The following is a 27886-nucleotide window of genomic DNA, read 5'->3' as shown; positions in this document are numbered from 1 at the left end:
CTAAAAAAAAAAATAAATAAATAAATAAATAAAAACTAAAAAACTAAACCCCAAGTTGGGTCCCGTCTATCATGTGCATGTGGATTGGTGAATGTCACGTAGTATAATAACAACAGGAGTGCTCTGTGTGTGAATGGGTGAATGTTGCATCATGTAAAAGTGCTTAGAGTGGTCGTCATTCATTCAGTCATTCATCCATTCATTCATTCATTTTCTTAATGCTTAGTTCACTTAAAGCTAGTCTATCCCAGCAATCAGTGGGCCAGAGGCAGGTACACTCTGGACAGATCGCCAGACCATCTAGTGGACATATTCATTTCATTTGCATTAATCTTGATATAAGGATCGTGCATTCACTATAAAAAATAAAAATATTATAATAATATATATAATATTACTAATATATGAAAAATATTTTCTTATTAGGCTACTTATTTTTTATATTTATATTATACTTATATATTTTTTAATTATTTCCATTGTGACACAGGGGGAATTTTGCATTTCTGATTAAGACCTTAGTGGATATATCTCAACAGTGTGAGATGAGAAAAACACATTTAATAATTTATTATTTTACTGTAATGTAGACAGATATGCCTACTTTTACTGACTGCATTCGTTAAACATTTCATTTCAAGTTAAATTGTGCAGACTTCTTTTTCTTCTCGTTTCCGCTGAAAAGATGTGGTCTGTTATCACCAGCAGGTGGCAGGGTTTGTCTTATGTTAGTCTCCAGAGGCTTTAAAATTATATAAACTCCTCTTTAGAACAGCTCCTGAAAGTGTGCGATGATACAAATGTTGCACCGAATATTTCTGCTATAAAATTGATCATTATGGATTAAAAAAAAACAAAAAAAAAAAAACAAAACAGCCAGTATTGAAACAGCAACCATTTTTGCAAGAAGACATGTAAATACATTCCAATACAAAGTACACAGAGAGAACATTTTAACAGGTTCTTCATTTATCCAGGATCTGCAGCTTGAGTTTCCTCTTGACCAGACAAACAGAACTGAACTGAATTAAAACTCCTGTGTGCACTCCGAGCCACATTTACTTCTGTCATATTAAAAGTTAGTCCTGAGTAAGTCATATCAGTCATAAGTGCTTCTTTCTGAAGTTTTATTAAATGTGAGTTGAAGTATGTGTTGTGTGATTTGTACATATATAGTTGTTTTATTACTATTAGCTGTTGGATTTTGATAGCTGTTTGCAAATCTTTAGGGTGGGAAATATAATAGGAGATTGGGTTAATCAGTTTGAGTTTTTATTTATAGTTAGGAGTTTTATTGCTGTGGTTTTTTGTTTAATGGCATTCAAATTGCTTTATTGTACTGTATTTATTTGTTGACCTTCCCTTGGACAGGTACTTCTTGAAATAAAGATGGAAATTAGCTGGTGGCTAAATCTAGTACAATGCTTCTTTTTCTTCTCCTAGATTAATGTTTATCTGCATGGTCCCCAACAAAATAAATCAAAATAAATTAAATAAATCATTCTGTATGCAAACCACTGTAAATGCATGTAATTTTTTTTATTGCAAGCATTGACTTTTCTTGGAGCTCTAATGTTTGAATTTCACACTGACTTAAAAAAATCTGTTTAGTGCAATACATTTTTTTAAACATGTCAGAAATGGAGATGAAGACATTTTCTCCTTTATAGCTTTTGTTTGTTCTTCCTTTGTTATACAAAAGCTGCACATCACGTAACCAGTAAGGCAGAGGTGCAGGGATTTCTTTTTACTGTTTACTTAGTTCAGACCAAAGGTTAACGAAGTCAGGGACATTGCCCTGAAGAAAAAAGCTGTTCCGTTTTTATACATTTCAAGAGGGAAGTCAAACAAACCACTGAAAACCAGGCTTATTTTTAGGTACCTGGGCACGGGGTTATCAAATGACCTGATGGTTTTAACTGAAGATGAAAAGACTTAAGCTATGAAGCTATACAAAACAGAGCAGCTTTAGAGGCTCAGAAGACAACTGAACTTAGTGTTTTGATGGAAATACAAGCATCAATATGGATGAAGATTAATTAGCGATTGACACGGTAGAGTAACACATTTAACCTGTTAGTGAAACTAGTTGCATTTCACTTTCAAGGAAGGTTAAACAGTAACCATTTTCACTCTTTTGCCAGGTTAGGGCACTTACATCAGCTCCCGTCAATCAGTCTAATACCGAGTGGAGTAACTCGATCACTTACTGAAGAGTAAGATTTAAAATAACTCATCTTAGTGCTGGCAGATACGCATGCAGCCAGCCTGTGACAGTACAGCTCCTGGGAGGTTTACTCTGCCTGTTAGCACCAGGTCCGCTCAGGCCTGGAGGCAGAAACACCTACACACAGCCTCCACCGCTACTGCACAGTGTGAATGCAGTATTGGTCCATATGTACTCAAAGACATTAATAACTTTTGGACACAGAGACACATTTAATTATCTGCCAGCAAAAGAAGAGCAAGTTCTTCTGTCTGATTTCACTTCTTGATTAAGCTTTGCATGAAAATAGCTGGCATTGTAAAGGAACTTACAATGCCAGCTACAATGCCCCCCCCCCCCCCAACGGATTCTGCAGGAGATGTTTCAGTACTTTGCATTATGGGTCATTCTAGATGTTCTCTGTTCTATTTCTTCCTAAACTGATGGTTAAAAAATGTTATATTTCATTTAATGCAGTTTAAGTATGCCTTTGCTATTTTCTTATAAAGTTGCACTGTTTCATAAATTGTCTTTCACTTGAGATAAATATATTCTCACAAAGACACACAAAAGTCACCCCTACATGGTGAGAACAGGAAATCAGAGAAAAAAATTAACAGCTGAACAGAAATAAAGACTCAATTCTTCTTTTTTCATTTGTTCCCAGACTTGTCTCTTCAAGCAAACATGCTTTTGAGGAACATCCCTGGTGCTAGACACGGTGAAACGCACCGTGCCCCTGTGTGTACCTCGTCTTTGTGTGTTCACAGTCTGCCTTTTGTTCCGGCTCTGTGCTGTGCTGGAAGGTCTAGACAGCTGACACTTACCTAATCCACGGGGCTGCCTGAGGCCATCTCTTGTTGGATGACCTCTTTCACCCACGAAAAACAAGAGGCCTGCTAAAAATGTAAAAAGATTAGATTATCAACAGAAAAAAATTGTTTTTTGGAAAATGTAAAAAAAGCAATACCAGGTCTGTGATTCTGAAAACCTTAAAGCTTGTACTGGATTTAATATGTTCATTTAAAAACGTCTTTTTGTCATGCATTGTGACTTTCTGTTAAATCACTGTGGTGGTTTATGGGCCTCTCTAAGATGCTCCCCTCCTTTCACCCAATAATATACGGGATGTGGTCCAGCCTCCCTGCAACCTGCAATGGGATGAAGCAGGTATAGAAAATGACTAAATGGACAAAATGAACAGCCCTGTTTCAGGAATGCCTGCTAGTGTTAGAACTGGCAGATTGTTTCATATTTTGACCAGATATTATGGTGTGAACCTGGGCAAGATAAAAAACCTGGTTCAGTTCTGAAAGTTTGCTATGGGGTGAATTCTATGTCATGATCCATGGTGTCCTTTTTGCAATCTCAGCTCAAATACAGTTGCAATACATTATATCATAAACATTTATTAACATTACATACATATATACTTTCACCATCAACTTTATTAGGTACTCTTTGCTACCAGGTTTGAGTTGTACTTTCTTTCCTGCAGAGCTGCCTTAATTCTTCATAGCATGGATTCAACAAGGTGTAGTGATTTACCAATCCCTTTCCCCTAACTGAGCTGGGGTTGTAATATTTTATTAGCTGCACATCCGCGATGAGAATCTCCCATTCCCACCTTCTGCTGCTGTAGCTTTTCTGCTTGGATGCCTTGTGTATTCAGAGATGCTATTCTGCAAAACTTTGGCTGAAACCAGTCAGTGGTTAAGTTCCTGTTGCTTCTCCCATCATCCCCAACCAGTTTGGCCATTCTCATCTAACATCAGAAAGACTTTTTAGTGCTGCTCACTGGATATGCACTCATTTTCACACCTTTCTCTGTAAACCCTGGAGATGGTTTTGTTTGAACAACCAGGCCATATCCAAAGTTACTTAAGTTTCTTCCTCAATCTGTTCGAACCCAGCAAGTCATCTAGATCATGTCCATCAGTCGTCTGCGTTAAGTTCCTGCCAGTAGCTGATCAGATGTTTGTGTTGGTGAGGCGTAAATAATAAAGGGTCTGTGAGTCTATAAAGTCATGTGCAACAGCAAGTCCCAGGGAGACCTTGAGGAACAGGGGAACATATCAGGAGATAAATCCAGTAAATTACAATGACAAAAATAAATAAATAAATAATAAAAGCATTTCTAGAAACAGCCTACATCTCTAAAATCAAAACAAAGTCTGTCTTCTGAGATCTAAAGCTTTTAATTAGGTCTTTTTTTTAAAAAAAAAAAAAATCTAAAATAAAATGTTACCAAGAATTTAAGTCTTACCTTTTGCCTGCTAATTGCTGGGATAGACTCCAGCTTCATCATGACCCTGGATCCTGAATGAAGGAATGACTGAATGAATGAAAGAATGAATAAATGAATTTAATCTTACTTATTAGGAAAAATCCCCGTGATAATATATAATGATTGTCTTCACTGACACATTGAGTTGTGTTGGAAGGGGGGTGGGCGACATTTTTCACATGTCCACGCTGTTGTGTACCATGCAGCCTCCACGGTACCGTCAGCCCCTGATCACGCACGGACTCCCACTCTGATTGGCCGACGCGTCAACACACCTTTGCGGGTCATTGGACGTCGGTGATAAGCCACGCCCCCCTCCCCCCCTCTCCGCTTTTGAAACGATGAATGAGGAAAGTGGCCGAGAGGAAGAATTTTTAATTCACTCCTCAAATGTTCACAGCGGGAGGAGAGCGTGAAGGAAACAGTGAAACTTTTCTCCTGGAAGCTTCACACAGGCTGATAAAGCTGTAGGTAAGAGCTCCCACTCCTCCAAGCTGATGCTCCAGGTTAGATTTCTTCTTTGGTAACGTCAGGCTTTGTGGAAATATGAAGGGTTTTTTTTCCCCCCACATATAAGTTGTCATTATCTGTCATATTCATGCCAGGTTCTGGTGGTCTGGTGTGTTTTTGTGACCATCACCAGAACCTGCGCGCTTATGTCCTGCAGAGAAAGTAGGTGAAAGGGAAGGAAGGGTGGGAAGAGCACCAGCTGATCATGCTCATCTCACATGTTGCGTCCCGTTTTCTGTAAATAGTGATTAGTGACCAAATCCATAGGCTGGACAACGCACAGAGCATGCTGTATGTGGGTGTTGCTTAATCAATGAAGCAAGTCAGTGACAAGAAGGAGCTGTTTGGCTGCAAAATCATTTTATGCTCCATTTGTTTGTTCTGTTTTAACTTTTTGTTTGTTTGTTCAGAGCAGCAGCATGAAAGCTGAAAAGCACATCCAGCCAGTTCCAATGGGTGCAGGTGACTTGAAGGCCGTAGAGGCTCTAGTGTGCATGACTAAGCACTGGAAGGGGAAGAACGACCCCAGGCCCCTGAGTCCCCCCACAGACTGCTCCGAGGATGAACTGGGCCATACTGGTTATGCTGAACTGCAGGACTCTTCTTTTGTGAGTTAACTATACCAGCTGAGAGTTTAATGCATTTAAGCTCTTCATTATTAGCAGACTTGTTTATGAATTTGGATTTAAGCAAATTTACAACTTTTATTGTTAATTTATTCAGCTTAGTAGGGCTGTGATGATATGCTTTTGTCCCGATTCGATTCTGATTTTTTGAGTGCCGATTTGATTTAAATTGCGATTCTCACAATTCTTCGGTATTGCTGATTTTTGTAGATCAAAAGCAAAAAAAAAAAGGAAAAAAAAAGTATAAAACTTATTTTTTTGCTCGTCATTTTTCTTCATTTCAATTGGGAAAAACAACACAGTAGCCAGACCATCATTCTGCTGCTATCATGTCCAAGATGACAAGTTAAAAGTTCAATAAAAACAATAAAAATGACCACAATTTTGTAATGGATTATATTTATATATTTGAAAAAAGAAAAAAAAAAAATTTTTTTTTCAACAAAAAAAAAAATCGATTTTAAAATTGTGAAGCAAAAAAATCCAGATTTTCAATTTTTCGATTAGATTTTCCCACCCCTACAGCTTAATGTTTAAGTTTAATGTATTTTTCTGACACTATTTGTTAAAATTTGCCTTTCCTTTCAGTGCATGACTCCACCATACAGTCCTCCCAGCTCTGAGGCCATCCACCCCCCCACAGAGCACATTTCTCTGCACGCAGCTGTATCCCAGAAGTTCCAGTGCACCAGTGTAATCCGGCACACTGCAGACGGCCATTATATCTCCTCTAAGACTCAACAACTCCCGCAGGAAGACAGCCTCACTGGTGCTCATACACAAGACTCCAAAACAAATCTGAACTCTTCTAACGGAGCAACTGACATAGACTCTGAGAGGAATGTTGCAACGCAACCAGCATCCACTGATAAATCACCCAATTTAGAAGCCAGCCAGACCAAGATAAGTCGGTTAGGTCTGGATGATAATGCAAACAAACCTCGGTCTGTTCCAGCTGCTGTCTCTGTCATTTCACATGTGCCTGTCTACAGCCGGATTGTTCCCATCTCTTCTCCGACCTCTGCTGTTGTGCAAAATCCTCTCTTGACCTCTGAGAGTCAGCAGCAACACCTACTGCCCGTCCCATTTGCAATCCCCACCATTCACACGCCACCCCAACAATGCAAACAAGAATATGGATTAGCAAGGCTACAAACTGTTTCTCCTGCACAGGTGTTCCTAGTAGGAGGCCAGGTGGCAAAAGGCCCCGTAATGCTCCTCCTGTCTCAACCACCTGCTCCTAATCTTTACGGTCAGCAAACACCGACGACCTCTGGCGGCACCAAGTTTGTGGCGATTGCCCCCGCACCTGGCTGTGCCCTATCAGAGCAGAGATGCACCCCACCGCGAACAGAAGTGTCCCACATACGCAACCACGTTTGTTCCCACGAGAACTGCAACAAGACTTACTTCAAGAGCTCCCATCTGAAAGCCCACATGAGGACACATACAGGTAAATATATGCACACACTTCATGTTTTCTAGAAAGAGTACACACAAAGAAACAGCATCATGGTTAAGTAGTACAATCTTAAGAGTTTGTGTGTCAACAGGTGAGAAACCCTACAAATGCAAATGGGAGGGCTGCGAGAGGCAGTTCGCCCGCTCCGATGAGCTTTCACGGCACCGCCGAACCCATACAGGGGAGAAGAAGTTCGTCTGCCCGTTGTGTCTCAGCCGCTTCATGCGCAGCGACCACCTGGCTAAGCACGCCCGACGACATCTGGCCGCGAGGAAAACGCCCTGCTGGACGCTTGCTAACATCACCGCGTCCACCACAATCACACTGTCCTCCACAAACTCTGTAAAACAAGCGGAGTGACTTTATTTTTAGGCTGAATTTGCAGAGTTTTGTGCAGCAACCACAGTAACGGAAATGAAACTGTTTACATTTAACCACCAGTCACTGGCTCGTCTAAAACTCTATCGTTACACTGTTTAGGATTTTTAAAAATGATAGTTCACCCCCCCTTTTTATTTTAAACCAAAGAATGTTGAATTTTGTGTGTTCATTGTAAAACATTTTGCACTAGGCTGTATTCTTTCTGGGAACACAAGATGACGAAGCAAACTTTTAGCATGTGGTTTGTGTTATTGCATAAATTTGTCCAAATTCTCCCTTTAAAAAGAAAAAAAGTTTTTTTCAATTACAAATACTGACTGTCTCATTTGCTTGCGTCTCTAATGGGCTAGAAGAATTACCACGTCAAACACTGGAGATCCATTTGGTGCTTTGTCAATAAAAACACTTTGATTTTGGTTTTAATTTTTTATTACTCTTCATTCTGAAGAGCACAGCTACAGCGTATTAGCGACTTATAACTTAGTCTTAGACACAGATTGGGAGACAATTTCACAGATATGATAAATATTATGCAAGTATATTTGCACAGTCAAATCCTTTAATATTCTTTCAACACAAGTTGAAAGAATTTTCACAATTACACTGAAACAAACAGGGTAACGGTTCATAAATGCTTTTTCTTTTTCTGTTTAAAAATTTCACCTCATGTCGTCTGACTTTATCCACCAACACTTCCTCGGTTCCATCTGTGACACGTGCTGTGTAATAATCCTGCTCTGCTGGTCCTCTCAGAAGAAAGCCTCTCAGCACTTTAGTAAAACAAACACGCAAACAACGGCTCACTAGGGAACGCTAAACCTTTAACTTTTAACACACAGCTGAGGCAGACTGCTACAGATTTTCCAGGAACGGATGGATGGATGTCACAGCGACAACACTGACCATAATGGCTTTTTTTTTCTTAACTTTGATATAAAGATGACTAAATTCACCTTTACGCAGAAGTGCAGTCCTACACTGTCTCATTTTAAAACACTAGGGAGGATACCAGATTAATGAAGTCGAGCTCATCACAAAATAAATTATAAAACCAATTATCATAAATACACCTCCTATAACAAATCCCCTTACAAGATCTCCGAACTGTGTTTCTGCCTCACTCAGGGATGCATATATTACTTTACAAGACTGGCAACAATAAAGGAAATATTGATAGGATCATACTTAAGTTCCTACTGTCACAGTGGAAACTGGGATCCTATAAGAAAGAAAAAGCACCTGTATTTTATGGAGTCATTCATTTTGTTGCATGTTGTACACTGTGGGGGGGGGGGGGGGGGGGGGGGTGTTGAGGATAACAGTTCGGATCAATCTGGTCCCAGTAATACCAAACACTATCTGTCCTTGTTAAGGTTGTCCCTAAGAAACGTAGATTGCTAGCAGCATAAACCACAAAGAAAAGTATAAAGCCTTCCTGGTCTGGTGACTGCTAAGCCGGGACTGACAGTGCAGCTGCTGTTTGGCAGGAATTGAGAAAATAAGGGACCAGGGAGAAGTTCTTCAGTGTAGCCTCGTGTGTGACTCCAGTGTCCTGCATCTCAAACCTGAAGGAGGAAAAAAGAAAACACAGTAAAAGCTGAATTTCACAATAATAAGCTATTTGTTTCAAATCATACACAAAGTATCGCTCAGACACTTGCCAGTCTCTGGAGGAGATGATGTAGTAGACAGGGGGGGCATCAGTGGAGGTGAACAGGGGCTGACCCAGGCTGTAGGCCCCAGCGTGTGCGAAGACCAGCCAGTCTCCTATGTTGAGCTCAGGTAACAGGCAGTGCTCCACTACCTGGTCCAGGTCATCCCCCGAGGGACCCCACAGGCTGCTGCTGAACACCGGAGCATCCAGGGAAGTGTTCTGCTTACGAAGCATCACAAACGGCCCATCAGTCATTGCTCAGTCTTCAGCTTACAGCCTCATAAGCAGACAATCTTTGAAGCTCACCTTATGGACAGATGGAGCAGCGATCGGTGATTCAGAGAGTTTACTGGAAAATGATCCATACACTCCCTCATTCATGTAGTACTGGAATTCTGGCTCCTCGTTGGGAGATAGCTCACCTGTTCAGAGATACGACAGGCATGACTTTATTTCCTTTCATTTTACATTCACACAACTGTCTATTTGGGAAATGTTGCTGAGCTCATACAACATATCTGCGTAATATATTTATAAATGGAAAACAATAACATGGCTGGACAGAATGCTCTATAAAAGAGCAGACTGCTAAAATAAGCTCTGAAGCTTGGTTACAAGCAAAGTGAAACTTATTTGAAAATTTATTTATTTATTTATTGATAGAGGAATAACTCCTTAAGATGCACCATCTCATATTCAAGGGGGTCCTCTAAATAAAAGTAACACAAAAAACAAGAGCAGCAGCATCTACAAAACAAAATTACTAACAGGAAAAAAAAAAAAAAAAAGTAAATAGATAAATAACAGAAGAACAAAATAAAAATAAATAAAATATGCAATACATGAAATAGTCATCAATCATACATCCATATAAACACACACACAAACCACTCTCGTAACCCCACCCTCCTACTGATGCTGGAAACCTGTACAAGTTAAGTACATAGCGACATGTGTCACAAGTGTGAAGATGTGATGCTGATCGCCACTCAGGAACCAAAAAGGGAGAGAGAGGGAAGAGATGTGAAAAAATGGGCAAATGATGGGCAGGGGATCCACAGCTAAACCTCCCCCACGCCCATTATTAGGGCAGCAACCAACACCACCCCCACACAGAGGTAGTGGATCCACAGCTTAGCGCCTCCCCACTACACAGGAGGGGAGTGGAGGAGTGGGGTCCAGACTAGACTCGCTTTGTGCTTTGAGGAGGAACGTGGAAAGCAAACTACATATCGTAAATAAATAACAAATTAAGGTACTAAAAACAGGAGCATGCATTCTGAAGTTGATCCATGATGGTGTTTTTGAATTTTTGAAATGAAGTTATAGAGCGAAAAACACATTTTGGGCTTCTATATTCTATATTTTCTAAGTATCACGCAACTGACCGTGTTCCTGGTCCTTGCAATCACGGGCCACCACCTCCTTGGAGATGATGCTGACAGCCAGAGTGAACGCAGAAGACACAAAGAAGCTTCCAGGCTCAGCAATGATGGAAACCCCACATGAAGAAGGGAAGTACAGGTCCACCACAGACATGACTGCACTGTTGATCTGAAAAACACACGAGAAATGCTTTTAAAAACGTTTAAATTTACCATAAACTAATCTTCTTAATTGAGAAAGGATTTTAGAAATTAAACCTCTAACTTGGAGAAATGGTACTGATTACAGTGCAGATGTTAAACATGCAGTCATATAAAAATATGTTAATATATGTCTCTGTACTAATGACAGTGGATTCCAGCAGAGCGAGCCCTAAATGAAAGTAGACATGATGGTACTGACTACTTCCAGATGAGTCTCTGAGCCACTGAAACCACCTCCAATGTCCAAAATGTTCATGTTGAAGCCAATTTCCTCCTGCAGCAGATAAAAAACAAGAACAAAATGTAAATAATATTCAGATACTGCAAGTTTTTCAAGCCATCTATAAATGAATTTAAATATTAGTTATGAAGGTAAGCAGCTGTACAGCAAACATACTCCCATATCAAAGATGCAGCGTGCATCAGAGATGGCATGAACATACACTTGATCATCGTCACAGGAGCCAGAGATGTGAGACCTGTTGAGAAAAAAAAGAGACAAAATAACGATCAGGTCTCTAATTCTATAATCCATCAATGTTTCAATCTGCTACAGATAAAGAGTCTAATTTTGCTTCAAATCCATAAGCTGATGATGTAAAGTATGACTTCAGGAGTTTCATTCTTCAAGCAGGCCTCACCTGACCCCAACAACCTGCACGCCGAGCTCCTTAGCACTCTCCAGGAGATGCCTGCAGTCCTTGAGGGAGCAGCCAAACGTCATGCTCATCTCATCGTCTGGATTAGATGCCTCTGTTGACACCTGTAGTAGCAGCCTGAAGAAACACACACACACACACAACAAAAATGGCTGTTTGTTGAAAACAACAATAACACAGTTTATGAATCTGGGTGGTAAAACCCTGACGTCTTCTTCCTGTCCTCGTTTGGACTTAAATTCGGTCGTTTTAGCACAGACAGGGAGGGGAAAAGAAGGACGAGACAGGTGCAACCATTAACAGACAACTCAGACATAAATGTCTTAGTGAAAGCAGTAAAAACATAGAGGATCACATCAGGTTCCTGGCTGTCATGATCCCTTTAAAAACAGTGAAAAATAAAAAAATAAACCACTGAAAGGGAGACTGTTTCTGAGCTAACCAGTGCTGTGTCTAAAAGAGGTTCCTTCATGACCCATAAAGCAGGACAAAGGGGGCCAAACTAACTAAAACAAACTCTATGACAGGAGTTCTTCTCATTAAAAAACTATTTGTCAAGGAGTAGTGGAAGATATACAGTTGTGCTCATTTGTATTCATCCCCTTTCATTAAAGAAAAGGCTGAATTTACAACAGTCACTCAAATAACTGGAGACTTAAAAAATGAACAATAACTAAAAATTTGCAAAAATATAATTTAGTAATAAAAGACACTGTTTTTCCATTTAATTGAGTTGAAGAAAGAAAAAAACAAACAAACAAATTGGTCCTGGATAAATTAGAGACTTTTCTGTTGAACAGTGGGACAAAATACCTGTCAACAGGTGTAGAAGTCTGACTGAGAGGAACAGAAAACACCTGACTGTAGCAGAAACATTAAAGGATTGTTCAACTAAATATTAGTTTATGATTGATGTAATATGTCATAAATTATCTTATTTGTTTGCTTTTTAAAAAATATTTCTATTGAACCAGAATTAGAAAATAATGTAGTGATTTTCATAACATTTTTATTTATACTTACTTAAGTTAATTTCATCTTATTTTACAGGCAGCTGTTTTTTTTCACTTTTTTAATGAAAGGGGATGAATAAATATAAGCACAACTGTAACACCTCATCAAACGTCTATGTTTCAGCAGAGAGAACAACGTCACCCCCAACAGACGGTGCACAGATGAAGGGACATGCCCAGGTCCATCAATCCCACAGCTCCTTCATCCAGAGTTAACAAACATGAAGCCTAACATCAGAGCTCCGACTGCAGCAACATTTCCCAGGTTTTAAACTCATCCTGTCAGAGCCTAGCTCTGAAAACCTATGACATGGTTTGATTAATGTATTTTTAGTACCAATGTGACTCAGATAAACATTTCAACTGTCACAATAACATCACCTTTCAAGTCACATAATCATCGCAGCCTGCTCTATCAGTTCTAGAGTACTTACTTGGCATTGGGGTGGCAACGAGAAATTTTGCGCAGTTCTGCTTCATTATCACACACAAGGAGGTCGATGCCGTTCTTAGCAGCATATTTTATCTGGGAGACCTGTTTGCAAACGCCGCTGTAGATGATGTCTTCAGCGGGAATACCATGGCTCTGCACAAGCTCGAGTTCAGACTGAAATACAAGCAGACAAAGAGAGCTGCAACACCGTATGTCGACAAATAAACAGACATTTCATCCTGTGTGACGTACAATGAACATTATTTAAAAGGTGCTTTTAGAAGTTATTCTAAATTTTGTGGACTAACACTGACAGCGCCAAAGCAAATAAATGTACGTCTGTTTGCTCAAACAATGGAAGAGATGTAGAATATATGTTTTAATTCCTCTAAAAGTCACGCTCTGCTAACAATGCATATGACTATATTGATCGAACATATTGGGAAAGAGCACCTTGTTGCTGCACGTGAATCCACACCCAAGAGCAGCAAGAACTTCGATCACAGCTGGACTGCTGTTGCACCGCACAGCATAGAAGGGTCGAATCTGAGCCATGTGAATTCGCCAGCGAACATGCTGCCTTATTATGACTCCCAGGTCTGCTACAAAGAATGCATTCTTCTCAGACTGGGAAAAGAAAAACACACATTGATGAGCAAGGAAAGCACATATGTATGATGCAAACTTTCAATACAAAGTGTACAAATACTGCATTACAATCCAACTACAGGTTGAGACTATGTGACAAATACATGTTTTCATGAATGTATATGATGTAAAAGTGAGAAAAGCCCTTACAAGTGTTTGTTCATCAATGTGATTGTCAATCACGTCACAGAGGGTGGTTCCTCCCTCCAGGAGGCTGACAGAATACTGCGGTTCGTCTGCGATTCCCTTCATTCTCTCAACCGTTTTCTTCCAATCCGACAGGCATAAAGAATGTGGATAGTCCAAAGTGATCTTGCTCGCTCCCCCTCGAGCCCCTGGGGTCCTAGATTTATGCAACAAACTGTGCAAGAAAAGGACAAAAATCATCATAAAACAAGCTCAGGTAGATAAAACAGTTCCACGTTTAGATAATGCACGATCAGGGGTATTATAAAGCTCCTCTGTATGTCCTGCAGCTGGATATGAAACATCACTGGGATCCACAGTCCAAGTTATTTTCAGTGAGCGTCCAATCACAGCAGAGAGCAGGTTCTACATTACTGAGTGGCTTTGCCAAAGAGGTCTATTCTTCTAAAACGCCACTATGAAAACACAAAGTCTGGGGCATGGAGTTCATTTACTTTACCATCAATTACTTCCAACAATCACCATGACTCCCTGAGCTGGTGACCCGTACATCTTCTTTTGGATGGCATTAACTCAGGTACAATGCTGGCGGGGATCTATGTCTCAAGTTTACCTTCAATAATGTTGCACAACATGTTGATGAATCCAGTTTGAACTGGACCAGACATGAAATTACTTTGGTTTTGGAAGTGATATTCTCTGCCGCTACAAATTAAGAAAATGCACATCGCTGCCAACTTTTAAAACACGTCTAAAGACCCATTTTTATGATCTGGCATTTTATCCAGTTTGAGATTTTGCTTTTTATTCTCTCTTATGTACAGCTTTATTGTTTTTTGTTTTAATCTCTATTGTTATAATCTCACTGCATGTCTTTAATGTTCAGCACTTTGTTGCAGCTGGCATTGCGTGAAATTGCTTTATAAATAAAGTTGACTTGAGTTGAACTGATATGGGGAAACAACCAATCGCAATAAAGATCACAACAGTGACAAGGCTGTGACCAAGTCAACATAAATTTAATGGTGCACATGCAGTGATCATGTTCAAACACTGCTGGAATTATGACAAACATACTGTTGAAAGACTGGTTAAAAAGACACTTGAAGATGGCTTAACACTGTAATCTCTTTAAAAATTAACCAATCCCTTGTGTAACTTTGAAAATGCTTAACTGAGCCATTTGTTCTGTAACATTTAAAGAGAGATGCTTTATGTTTTATTTTTTTTCCTTGTAGCTAAATCTAACCAAGACTGAAAGGAACGCAGATAAAAGTAGATCAGAAAACAGAGGTGTGTTACAAAGAGCTGAAAATAGATCAGAAACAATCCAAAATAAAAATTTTAGCTGTTTGTGACTCATCAGGGTGCTTCTTTCCTTATCTTTCCTTCGGTCAGTGACACTTTTAGTAACAATGGTTTAACAATAAACAATACAACCAAGTTGAATCATACACCGCATTATGAACATGAATGCAAACTAAAGGTGAACGTATTTGCTGTAAAGTATAATCTGATCTACTTTCAGATGTATTAATTCTTCACTTCAAAGCGGATTCACCCACATGGATGAGTCCTGGGATGAACTCGTCCACTATCAGCTAGGATCCCAAGGCGGCTCGGCGTTGAAGTCAAAAAGTTCCCTGTAAAGAGCTGCCCCTAGATCCTCTGGGTAGTTGTTGTACACCTGCAAACAGCGAGATGAGGGCAGGACACAAACGAAACCATCACTGATCAATGAAAAGAAAAAAAGACACATCATGTGGCCTGCACACGTAGCAAGGTGATATTTTTGTAAATGTCACTGTAAACTATTTCTGTAGTGACAGCACTGTCAATATAGATAAAAAAACAGGATATGAACACTGAGCTGATATGACAGACTGCTATAAACATGTGACTTTCCAGCGCAGAATTAAAAGGCTTTTCATTGACTACAGTGATCACGTGATTTTGGCGTAAAAGCTTAGTTACAGAGTCATCTACAATGTAACAACTAAATGAAATCGTTTTAAGCTTTGTAAACCATTTTTGCGCAGATACAGAAAGGATACTGAAGTCACCTGCTCAGTTTGTGATCACTCTAATGAAGACATACATAATCTATTCTGGTCCTGTGATTCATCCTATGTATTCTGGCAAAATGTGTGTACATTTATTTCCCCCCAAAAAATTTGATTTTGACCTTACTCTTGTATATGAAGATGTATTATTTGGTTTTTTTTTTTCCCTTTAACCCTGCCTAATCAGATCAATATTTTATAATCAATCTAATTTTGTTGCTGGCAAAATACCATATCCATAAATGTAAATTCTCAAATAAAAAACCCTCTTTTTTAATCTTCACAAAAGAACTCAAACAATACTTCACATCAATAAAACATTCTAAAAATAAGAAAGCTGTTAAAGCCACTGATTTATTTCTGCTATTCAACATTAATTGAAAAGCATATATTCCTTTGTACCCCATACTCTCTCATCCCCCATTATTCATGTTTTTAACTGCATTCATATCTTGTAATGTCCTATTGTCAATAAAGTTTTGCTAAAAAAACAAAAAAAAAAAAAAAACAATGTAACGACTAAATGAGGTTTTAAAACACGATTTCTATCATTTTGAGTGACAATACTACACACAATTAAGTTAAGTTTACCATTTATATAGGTGGCATCGCCACCATTTACAAGTTTAAAGCCAAGTCACCCGGTAATTTGGCAAACAACGTGCTTTGCTACGACGAAGCTAGCGGTAGCGTTAGCCGGTCGGCTTACGTTACTTACGTCGGCTGAAGACCCAAACGGGGGGACAGAACGCTTTTTCTTTTTAAGCGGAATTTTTAAAGAGTAGTGGGATAACTATGGGAGAAAACGATGACTGCCATAGACGAGGTTGAATTATGGCCGTTTGAGGAAGCTAGGACAGATCATTGGTGATGACCAAGGAGGGAGAGGACGGCGGCGGAAGAAGACGACGTGCGTTCCGACGCTCCGCTGACGTCAGCGCGCAGACAAATTTCTGAACGTCCGGTTTGATCATCAACATCAGCCTGCATCAAATATCTATCATCTAATTTAAAAAAAGAAAAAAAATCATCTAATAAGAAAAAAAATCATCTAATAGAAAAATGTAATATAAAAAACAAAGAGTCTGCGTCAACCAGCAGCACGTTTTTCTTTGCTTCTTCTGCAAACTATTACCCCCATCTTCATATATTAACACAAAAATAATTTAAAAAAAAAAAAAAAATCATCATCATCATCATCATCATAATAACAATAATAATTATCATCATCATAGTAATAATCATAATGACAATCATAACAATCATAATAACAACAACAACTGGATGTATCTATCATGTTTAAATTGCTAAAATATTACAGAACATATTAATATTTGTTTCTGATTTGGGTTAATTTAAGTACCAAGAACTTACCAGATGGAAAAATGCTGAGCATCTTTTACAAAGTTTGGTTTACAACTAATGGTGGGGAAATTGAATTGAAAAATCGAAAATCTGGATTTTTTTTTTTTTTTTTTTTTTTTTTTTGCTTCACAATTTTAAAATCTTTTTTTTTTTTTTGTTAAAAAAATCGTTTTTTTTTCCAATGAAATAAAAATAATTCATTATAAAAATTGTTGTCATTTCTATTGTTTTTATTGATCTTTTAACTTGTCTTGGGCATTTTAGCAGCAGAATGAAGGTCTGGCTATTGTGTAGTTTTTCCTAATTAAAATAAAGAAAAATGATGAGTAAAAAAAAAAGTTTTATCTAATTATTTTGTTTTTATTCTACAAAAATCATCAATATCAAAGAATTGTGAGAATCGCAATTTAAATTGAATCAACACCCAAAAAAATCGGAATCGAATCAAATCAGGACAAAAGCATACTGTTACAGCCCTATTTAAAACCGTAAAAATAAAAACATGAATGAAAAAAGAATATATCGGGACATAAATGCACAGTTGTGTTAATCTCAAGTTGCATATCTATTATCTGTAACCCTATCAGGTCTTTCAAGATCAAATTTATCAAGAATTACCTGTGTTATGTCTTCATTGCGTCTCCCATGGCTGAGTGATGTGGACAAAATGCTGTCCAGTAAAGTTGGCAGATTTCCCCACTTTTCGGGAAAAATCAACAGCTGCACATGATAAATTCTTTGTATTTGAAGGCATGCATATTTCCGTGGAGCTGAAGCTTGTCTCTCCCTTAGTCACTGTTATTGTGACTTTGAGGAGTTGTGCCTGCCTCCTTTTTTCCCCAAGAAGATAAATTTGCATGTCTCCCTCCTCAATGGTGGAGGAGGAGGGTGTCAAGCAATGCTCAGCCACTGTTATCCAAACAGAAGGGAAGTGTTTTCTCTTGGACTGGTTTGACTCTATGTCCATGCTCACATCATCCTGTACTTACACATACTTTACATAGTTTGGAAAATACAAACATCCCTCAAATATTGCTGCATTTTCCTACCAACTTCTTGGTTTGAAAGGTTTTGGATGATTAATAAAAGTCTAAATTTCTCATACAAGTCATTTTTTTGTTTGTGTATTGCAAAGATCCACTAATGTCTGCTTCCTGAAGTCAAAGTCCATGTTGTCTGTTTAATCTTTGGCTACTAAGTGTTCTCTTAACTTTCCAAAGAATTCCCACTGTTAGAGTACTTATAGTTCTTGCAACAAGCAAACAAACAAACAATAAAAAAAATACAAACTCAATGAGAGCACACGCAAGCAGTTATGTTTTCACACAATCACACAATGAAACTCTCCAGTAAACTGCACCCCAGCCGTTCATGGAAATCCTGAATTATCCAAAAACAATCATATCCCTTATGACTTTACAGCACAGACTGACCCACATTAACATCTGGATTATGTAGCACCTCATGACTTATTATTATTTTAATTCTTTTTCCATATTACTGAAATTCTTCAGAAGGTTAGATGAGTTCTGAAAGCTCCTTTGGGATAAATAAACAATGCCAAAGTTTGTTTCACTAATAAAACTGTTTCAGAGAATCCATTGTAAAAGCTGGAGAGGCTGCGTCTTTTCCTCAAACTGCGACACAAAAGCTGTTCCGTGTTTTGTGCCTGTTTTCTTCGCCACTAAATGAGACCATGTATATATAAGGCTAATCACGCATAACATCTAGAGTGGTTTCCAGTAAAGCGCAGTGTTTGATTTCCATTGTTTGGGTCATAATAGGCATGGCAGCCACTGGGTATGCACAGAAGGGACATGTGTACCACCCACTGTGAGAGCAAATACAGCAGGGGCTGCATTGTGCAGCAGGAATTCTTATTTGCAAGCATTACAAACAGATTACATCAATGCTCCGAAATAGACAGAGTCATAAATCAGACTGGCCAAGTATCTCCAGCTAGACAGGAGAAAAAAAAACTTATTCCAGGTTATTAAATGGATTAAACGTGAAAATGATTGAGTATTTCCAACAGTTAACTTTGGTTATAGATCAATTAATACTTAGAATAAAACCCTCTTTCAGAGAGAGGTTGCAGGTATTTTTATCAATTTCCAAATAATAATTCATGTCTTTATTGTAGATATCAGTGATTGCATAAACGCTTAATAATCTGTCCTCTTGCAATGGACTCTGGTGTTAAGTCACTCAGAAGTGGTTTCTCCTCTTCTTGCCAGAAAATGTTGCTAAGTAAGAAGGAACTCCAAACAAACTTCTCCTCATGCTGATCTGAATGTTAAGCAGGGAAATTAAAACTGGAACTGGCTCCAGGAACAATTCGACAAAATAGCAAATATGCAACAGCAGTGTGTTAAGAAGGTCTGAAACCAGAATCTAACAAAGAGAAACAGGTATTTGTGAAAATTAAGGGCATGTAAAAGCCATCAGAAAACACACACACAAACTTTATCGATATGCCACCAGAAAGGAACAATCCTTTTTTCTGAGCTTTCCATGACATGTCACATACAACAATACTATCAAAGAGGTGGAGGGACGCAGCAAGATACAGGCTGATGGTCAAACAATAACACAGTCTAATTAATGATGCACATTTCACCCTTATTTCCTTTTTTCTGCCAAGAAAACCTAATTGATTGCATAATAAAATAATCTTGTCAGTGTGTAAGATTACACTAAAAAAAGTGAAAGTGTTTCTTCTTTCTGGGAAATTAAAACTTGTATTGTTCCCATGAGTTAAATTATAGATTTTCTTTCGAGTTGTAATCTATTAACGTGTAAATACCCAGAGTTTAGTGCTGCAGTGCCCCTACGCCCTGCCTTATACGATTCTATGCACACATAATTATGAGTGTTACAAGTGTGTATGCGGGAACAAGAGATCATGGTAGATAGTTCTGACAGGTGATGTGCAGTGTGACAGTGTACACATAGCTTCTAGACCAGGGGTGTCAAACCCCAGTCCTCGAGGGCCGGTATCCGACAGGTTTTTGTTGTTTCCCTTGACAAACACAGCTGATTCAAATCAAATAGCAGCTTCTTGTCAACCTATTAATGACTTTCTGTCCGGAGTGTTGGAGCATGAAGACAACAAAAACCTGCAGGATACCGTCCCTTGAGGACTGGAGTTTGTCACCTGTCTGCTAGACTGACCTTTCCTGGAATGCATGAATGATTCAACAACACATTTATATAGTGCTTCACTGTGTTAGTGCCATCCACATTGTTTGTGAATTATTAGAATAGTGAAAGAAAACAACTCAATAGTTATCAAGGTTTGTTATGTGTCACCAACGATCCATACTTGAAAAAAAGTCATGGGACAGATTCAGATGAGAGGCTCTCATGGTCATCTAAGAGTCCATCCAAGGCTGGAGAGGTGATAGCGTACATGAGTAGGTTTAAATCATTCCCTGCTATTTATTGCAGAAACAGCACACATTTTTCTCTTATTGAACCTGAAGAGATCACGCACCAGATTCTCAGCGGCAGCCTGCCTTCTGCAGACTGTCAGACTGTGGCTTGTGTGTCCTGATAACGTTTCGACAGACTGGCCTCATGCCAGCCACGGGCAAACTCAACCCTAGCGTTTGATGTTGATGGTTGGCTCCAGACAGACCAAGCATTGTGTCCCAAACAATGAACCCCAGACCCACTGAACTATAAACATGTCTCTTTGGGGGCGTTTTCCTCGATTTCTATGCAGGAGACACCCATAGTCAGGAAACCTGACCCGACTTTTCTAAATTTAGTAACTCTAAAGCCTCAAATACTGCTGATTTGAACCCCATCATCGTCTGTCTCATTCTTTAATAAGGGAACTAAAATATTTGTAAGGCTGACCAAGACTCGAGTCTGGGGTGGAGGTCTTGTAATTCAGGAAATTTATCAAGACCGAAAATTACCAAAAACTTTCAGCACCAAAACCAGCTTGTGTTACAGTTACTGTGGCACACAAATGTTAGCTCTTTTATTTGAGAATTAAATGGTTATGCATGTCATTTTCTGTTAAATAACAACAGTACTGTCTTGATATGTTCATGGATTAACAAGTCCATTTACCATTTACCATAAATGAATAATAATGGATTGGAATAAAACAGCACTCACAAGGCACCCAAAGAGCTAAACCTAACTTTCATTCACATTTATACAACAGTGTTTATGACGCAGTGATACAGGAATACAGTAGATTACTGAACAAATTGATCTGGCATAAACCAAGGAGCCATAATGGTTATTCATCCATCTTTATTTATGCTGCCAAATCAGCTAATGAGATGCAAATAAGTTGTGGAAGCAGAAATGCAAACTGACCAGAAAATGTTGATTAAAAAAGGAGAAAACAAAATACAAAATGAGACCCAAAGTAATAACAATGACAAACAAAATGAGTTTGAAGACATAGCTGATGGGCTTTTGTCTCTTCATACTTATTCTGTTTGTCATCTTTCTGCCAGATACAAAACAAAAAACGACCAACAAAAACTATGTAAGCATGCAAAGCGTATCTGAGTTGTTTTTCTTGTTGTCTCATGTCCCTCTCTCTAGTCTGAGCCCCCGGGAAACAAATGAGGATCCTCATTCATGCCTGTGAAAAAGCAACTTCTGGCTGTTATTTGCTAAGACTCACAATTCCATATATTTCTCTGTAGTCTTATCCTGATGATCTATGTAATGTATCCTTAAACTTGTGTATTGACTGAGATCTGCATGTTGTAGGCTTCTGCATGTTAAAGTTCTCTCTAGAAGGGAATGTGAGCATCTCAGTGATGGACTGGTGACGTGTCCATCACACAGCCTATCCCTGCTAATTACTGAGACAGGCTCCAGCTTCCAGAAATCCTGAACTGGATCAAGATGAACAGATAATTAGTATTAAATAAAACGTTTCATGCAGATAATTAATATTAAATTAAAACGTTTTATGTAGGTAATTAATGTTAAATAAAATGTTTCATGTAGATCATTAATATTAAATAAAGCATATTATGTATATAATAATAATAAATAAAAGTTTCATATAGATAATTAATATTAAATAAAACGTTTCATGCAGATAATTAATTTTAGATAAAACGTTTCATGTAGATATTTAATATTAAATAAAACGTGTCATGTAGATATTTGATATTAAATAAAACGTTTCATGCAGATGATTAATATTAAATAAAACGTTTCATGTAGGTAACAAATAATAAATAAAACGTTTCATGTAGATCATTAATATTAAATAAAGCGTATCATGTATATAATAATAATAAATAAAAGTTTCATGTAGATAATTAATATTAAATAAAAGTTTCATTTAGATAATTAATATTAAATAAAACGTTTCATATAGGTATTTAATAATAAATAAAACGTTTCATGTAGATAATATTGAATAAGTTAGTTATTGAGAAGTGAGTGATTTAATTGATCCAATTGCAGTACAACCCGTTCGCCAGCTGAGGTCGCTGTTGGGTTCCCTCAGAGTGCGCGGGGCCTTCCGGTTCCTCTATCGGATCAGCTGACTCTGATGCTTCTGTCAGGAGACCTCACGATCTGAACCGAATGGCAGATATGAGAACTAACAAGCCATTAAAACACTAAAATCAGCTGTATTTCCATAAGCAAAGGAAACGTTTCTAACAAGCAGGTGAGTTAGATTGTTAAACTTTGAGAATTAAGACACTTGTTGTTGTTGTTGTTAGTAAAGCTAAGCTAAGTGGCTAACAGTAGCTAATCCCTGCTGGATGCTGCTTTGACCTTAACCATCTTTTATGTCAGCCATCGTTTGTATACTTGACCTGTTAATTTTAATTTCTAGCCATATTTAATGGTGAAGGAGTGAGAATAATGAGTGTGATAAAACAGTAACGAGAGGCTGTAATAAACATTCACATTGAATGAGCTCCTGTTTCCACTGTAGCATCATTTTACTAACCTGCCTAGAGGTAAACAGTGTCAGGACTTCTAATCACAGCAGCTACACCTAAATCTCACCACAGTCAGATTATACGTAAGCACAACTCTTAAACTGTAATGCAGACGTGTGATATTCATTAAGACAGTTCCTCTAAATGTTTTATTACATGCTGAAGACTTTCCTCTCAGTCCTCTGTAGGTGCAGCAGTGCTTTAAACATGACAGAGTTTTGGCTGATCTCAGCTCCGGGAGAGAAGACTTGCCAGCAGACATGGGACAAAATGATGGCAGCTACCACACGCACCAACAACCTTTCCACCAACCACAAGTTCAGCATACCAGACCTCAAGGTCAGCATGGATTCATAGGCTTCCCTGCATGTCTCAAATATAGCCATTAGATCCATCTACTCATAAATGAAAATATGGGCATGATTTCCTTTCATGCACACTTCCTGATTATGTTACCACTAATTTTAAAAAATAGATTTAATCATAAATTTAACGTCACAACCACTTACCTTGTGTATCCACTGTCAAGAGTAAACTGGCTGTCTGTTTGGAAAACAGTCTTTGTACAGATTGCTTGCCTGCATGTTGAAACGATGTTCAGACAAAGTTTTTTATCCGCGGAGCAGCTCGGCTCGACTGGTTCAGTTCCTCTCTGTGCTGAAAGTGAAGTAACTCTGTTGACATTGCTTCCTCATGAAGCCGTAATGTCCTCCAGGAACATTTAGGAATGCATGAGCAGGTCTGGACAAAGAGGCGCCATCCTAAGCACAAGAGGCCCCAGGGTGTCACTATAGGCTTGTTGAATCTCAGATGTCAGTGTTTCAACAGAGCCTTGCTGATTTCACGTTAAAATGAAAAAAACAAACCAAAACTCAAATATTAAAAGGTTTGATGATTTATTTCTTTGTTTTTGTGCATAACCAGGTTGGAACACTTGATGTCTTGGTTGGACTGTCTGATGAACTGGCCAAATTAGATTCCTTTGTTGAAAGGTATGCACCTTGTTGAACTTTAATTTTCTCATGGTTGTTATTTTCTGCTTATGTCAGATAATTAAAAGTGCAGCATACAGTCCTGACCCGCTGATGTATCCGACTTACCGTTGTTTAATCCACTGCCTGACCCTGTAAGAATGAGGAATTTCGCAGGAACCTGAGGATAGTGAGCCCTGCTGTCTAAACTTGGCCATTTACAGTTGGCTGACACACGAGCAGCTCTTTCTTTAGTCATATTTATGCCACATGACCTATCTGCCATGAGTCTAGTCATTTGGAAATACTGACATATAAAACTCGCACACAGTCGACACTGCCTGAGCTGCGCTTTGCTGCTTTTGTGGTTGTTTCCACAACGGTGAGAAAGACCAACCTTGCATCATAGTTTCACTTATTTGCATTCAGTCTTTTTTTTTTTTTTTTTAAAGTTTCTGCCAAGTATATCTGAAAAAAAAAGAATATCATAGAATGGAAAATAGCACTTTTATTGGACATTTTACTGCGGTACTTAATTATATGCCTTCAGCTGCGATCACAGCTGCTTTGATGTGATGTACCGTAAAAACTTTGACCTCTGAAAGTCGGCCATACTCTTGGCAAGAGATTATCTTAATAAGAACATGTGAAACCTTTTGATGTGTCTGTTTACGTTATATTTAGAAGGATGAGGCTGCAGTGGTAGAGTGTCCTGGCAGAATGTGTGGCCTACAGTGGCTTTGTGCTTGCAGTAAGTTTTGATGTCTGCTGGTTGTTCACAGTGTGGTGAAGAAGGTGGCTCAGTACATGGCCGATGTTCTGGAGGATAGTCGAGACAAGGTGCAGGAGAACCTGCTGGCCAACGGAGGTACGACGATGGCTTTAACGGTTTCTGTCCAGGTTTTTTTAAGGAATAAAACGTGTATCTGAGAGTGCTGTTATAAAAGTTTTGAGGTTTTTTTCCACCATGTGTCTTACCATTATTTTATGATGAGCCGATGATCGATTCTCTTGTCTTTACTGTCCATATTTCAGTTGATCTTGTCACCTACATCACAAGATTTCAGTGGGACATGGCAAAATATCCCATCAAACAGTCACTAAAAAACATATCTGAAATCATCTCAAAGGTTGGTTTGTCTGTTAGATTAGAGCAGTCTTATATTTAGCTTGTTGCTTTATTCGCTAGTAATTATTTTTATACTTGTTTCTTTCCTAAAGAGAAGTATTTGCTGTAGTTTTCCTCCTCTATATTTCATGCAGTCACTTCACTCCAAGTTGTTTTTGTGTCATGTGTTCAGACCTTTGTGGTTAGTTGATAATTTCAGATGTAAATATAATTTTATGGTCCAACAGCAAGTAACCCAGATTGATAATGACTTGAAGGCCAGAGCATCAGCATATAATAACCTGAAAGGAAACCTGCAGAACTTAGAAAGGAAGAATGCGTAAGTCTAAGATAATATTTTAATCTAATAATATCCACATCACAGACTCTTGTTTCTTAAATCTAGTTTGTTCTGTGTTGTTGTAATGTTGTCTTGTGCCACCAGGGGGAGCCTGCTGACCAGGAGTCTGGCTGACATCGTGAAGAAGGAAGACTTTGTACTGGATTCAGAATATCTCATCACTCTGTTGGTAGTTGTACCAAAGTGAGTGTAAATTCACCATCTTGTCCACGCATCCCGATTGATTTAACAGAATTAATGTTTGTTTTACCGCTTTGCCCTCTCAGGACGTCATACACTGACTGGCAGAAAACATATGAAACACTTGCTGAGATGGTGGTGCCTCGTTCCACAAAGTAAGTCATGGTGTTGATGTGACGTCAGTAGAGCGATTGATTTCAAATTTTTTATCACAACATTGAAGCAAGCATCAAACCTTTCTTCCAGTCTCCTGTTTGAAGACAACGACAGCGGGCTGTTCAGCGTCACTCTCTTCAGGAAAGCCATCGATGACTTTAAACACAAAGCCAGAGAGAACAAGTAAGAGTTTTTATCTCTTTATGAGCTTATGTGAAGCACAAAAATAATCTGTGTGACAAAATAAGGAACGATTCTGCTGGATGAACAAAATAACTAAAGTCCTGTTTCCTCTGAATGATTAGGTTCGAGCCAGAAGTTTTAAAATGATCCACAGTTCAGGAGAGCATTCCCACCGCAAGTCGGACAGCCACATTTACACTAAATGCAGCTAAATGTAGCATGCGACGACGACAAACGTCATGCTACAAACAAAAACAACTGTAGCTAGGAGAGTTTGTAGTTCCAGAGCCGTCCAGACTTTACTGTTATCCGCTGGCATCCTTTTCCTTGTGTCTTTCTGATGTCGACTGAACAACAATGTGTTTATTTTGTGCTTGTATTTGTTGTGGATGGAGACATTTTTCTGTCCACCAATCAGTGGATGCTGCACTGACCTTTTTTTTTTTTTTTAAATTTAATTTAATTTTTTATTTAAATTTTCTATTGCTTCGTTTTGTTTATTTGCACAAAAATAACAAGGCAGGAAAAAAAAAATGCAGTAAATTCTATATTCTCATTATTCTCATTAAAGCCTTCAAAAATCAAACAAACGATTTAAAACCTGATGACAATTGAAAGAAAAAAAGAATGACATTAGTGGAACATAAAGGAACAATAATTAGGATCTGCTAAAATCACAAGGAGCATCTTTTTCCTGTTGACCTGCAGCTGAAGGAGCTCCACAACTGGTTCGGTTGTACGAGACTCACATTAAAAAGCTCACCTGATCGTACCGCTCAGTGGAAACGGGGCTTAACAAGACATTTATATCAGTAAAGAAGCTGTGTGAAGAAACGCTTGCTGTAACCCTCCCATCTTCTCATGTGGAGACGGAGCTTGCTTCTTAGTACCGATCTGTGATTTTGATTATCTTTTTGATAAGTCCTATAGCTAGGGATGGTTAGCATCCCTTAGTTATGCTGCTATAGGTTTAGACTGCTGAGGGACATTTCCTGATACACTGAGCTTCTTTCTTTTTCTTTTTATCTCTTTCTTTTACCCCCCCCCATAACAGTGTTGCATCATTAACATGTATGTCTCCTGTCTCAGCAGGTCTCCCTGGCCGGGAGTAGCAGTTCCTGTTGTCTGTTGTCTTTCTGTCCTCTTCCCCCCACACAGCAGAGGCAGATGGCTGCCTGTCCTGAGCCGGGTTCTGCCGGAGGTTTCCTTCCTGTTAAAAGGGAGTTTTTTCCTTCCCACTGTTGCCAGTGTGCTTGCTCAGGATGGGAGATTGAGTTGGATTCAACTCAATCTGTTGGTTTCCTTATATAGGCTGTTATGAATTGGCCTTTATTATGTTTTCCCCTCTATCTGTAAAGCGTCTTGAGATGGCATTGCCGTGATTTGACGCTATATAAATAAAGTTGAATTGAAAAATTGAATTGAATTGAATTGATTTCTGTCCTCGCAGGTTCACGGTGAGAGACTTTCAGTACAACGAGGAGGAGATGAAGGCAGACAAGGAGGAGATGACGCGACTCTCCACTGATAAGAAGAAGCAGTTTGTAAGTGAACTGAAGCATAAAAAAATGCAGAACTCTTTTTTTTTTTTCATTAGTAGAGATGTCTGATGTTATCGGCCGATAGCATTAAAATGCAACATCATAAATGATTGGTTTTATTTTTACTTTTTTAACAACTCAACTTTTACAAAATATGCACATGTTATATATCAAACTCTTCAGATGAGTCTCCTCTAACACAAAATGACAAAATATAAGATACATGATGCAGTTTTTTACAGATATTTTTGTTTATTTGGCACAACTCGCACTAAAAATATTGGTATGGATTGATTTTGTTATCAGAAATTAAGTTGACAAAATCGGTTTATCAGATATTGCTACAAAGCCAATATTGAACAATTCTAATCATTAGATCTCTTCATGAAGTTTGTTTTGAG

The 27886-nt window shown here is 38.5% G+C and overlaps 3 protein-coding genes across 3 annotated transcripts in view; 2 read left to right on the top strand and 1 right to left on the bottom strand.

Moving 5' to 3' along the window:
• The first annotated feature begins 4887 nt into the window (after positions 1-4887).
• LOC306755781 (Krueppel-like factor 10) lies at positions 4888-7852 on the top strand. Its single transcript, XM_079240296.1, has 4 exons — positions 4888-4960; positions 5419-5611; positions 6218-7082; positions 7183-7852. Exons 2-4 carry the CDS (start codon positions 5423-5425, stop codon positions 7449-7451), a joined length of 1323 nt encoding a protein of 440 aa, XP_079096422.1. The 5' UTR covers positions 4888-4960; positions 5419-5422; the 3' UTR covers positions 7452-7852.
• A 924-nt stretch (positions 7853-8776) lies between these two features.
• On the bottom strand, positions 8777-16559 carry LOC306755780 (antizyme inhibitor 1-like). The gene is made up of 12 exons (XM_079240295.1): positions 16397-16559; positions 15181-15302; positions 13619-13829; positions 13274-13447; positions 12822-12994; positions 11357-11491; positions 11113-11194; positions 10915-10989; positions 10515-10680; positions 9433-9548; positions 9134-9345; positions 8777-9037 (listed from the first exon to the last, which is right to left on the bottom strand). The coding sequence occupies exons 3-12, from the start codon at positions 13718-13720 to the stop codon at positions 8923-8925; spliced, it is 1350 nt and encodes a 449-aa protein (XP_079096421.1). The 5' UTR covers positions 13721-13829; positions 15181-15302; positions 16397-16559; the 3' UTR covers positions 8777-8922.
• Positions 16560-22575: 6016 nt separating this feature from the next.
• atp6v1c1a (ATPase H+ transporting V1 subunit C1a) overlaps positions 22576-27886 on the top strand; it is a 9720-nt gene continuing 4409 nt past the window's right edge. Inside the window, exons 1-10 of the mRNA XM_079241230.1 lie at positions 22576-22705; positions 23164-23324; positions 23910-23977; positions 24739-24824; positions 24992-25086; positions 25313-25404; positions 25510-25608; positions 25692-25760; positions 25852-25944; positions 27395-27488. Of these exons, the coding sequence (XP_079097356.1) occupies positions 23193-23324; positions 23910-23977; positions 24739-24824; positions 24992-25086; positions 25313-25404; positions 25510-25608; positions 25692-25760; positions 25852-25944; positions 27395-27488 (828 nt within the window). The 5' untranslated portion in view covers positions 22576-22705; positions 23164-23192. The remainder of the gene's footprint in view (positions 22706-23163; positions 23325-23909; positions 23978-24738; positions 24825-24991; positions 25087-25312; positions 25405-25509; positions 25609-25691; positions 25761-25851; positions 25945-27394; positions 27489-27886) is intronic.

The sequence above is a fragment of the Telmatherina bonti genome (genome assembly GCF_933228915.1).
Source record: "Telmatherina bonti genome assembly, chromosome: 5".
In the NCBI taxonomy this organism is placed as follows: Eukaryota; Metazoa; Chordata; class Actinopteri; order Atheriniformes; family Telmatherinidae; genus Telmatherina; species Telmatherina bonti.
Note: the sequence above shows the minus strand (reverse complement) of the source record. Positions and strands in the feature narration are given on the sequence as shown.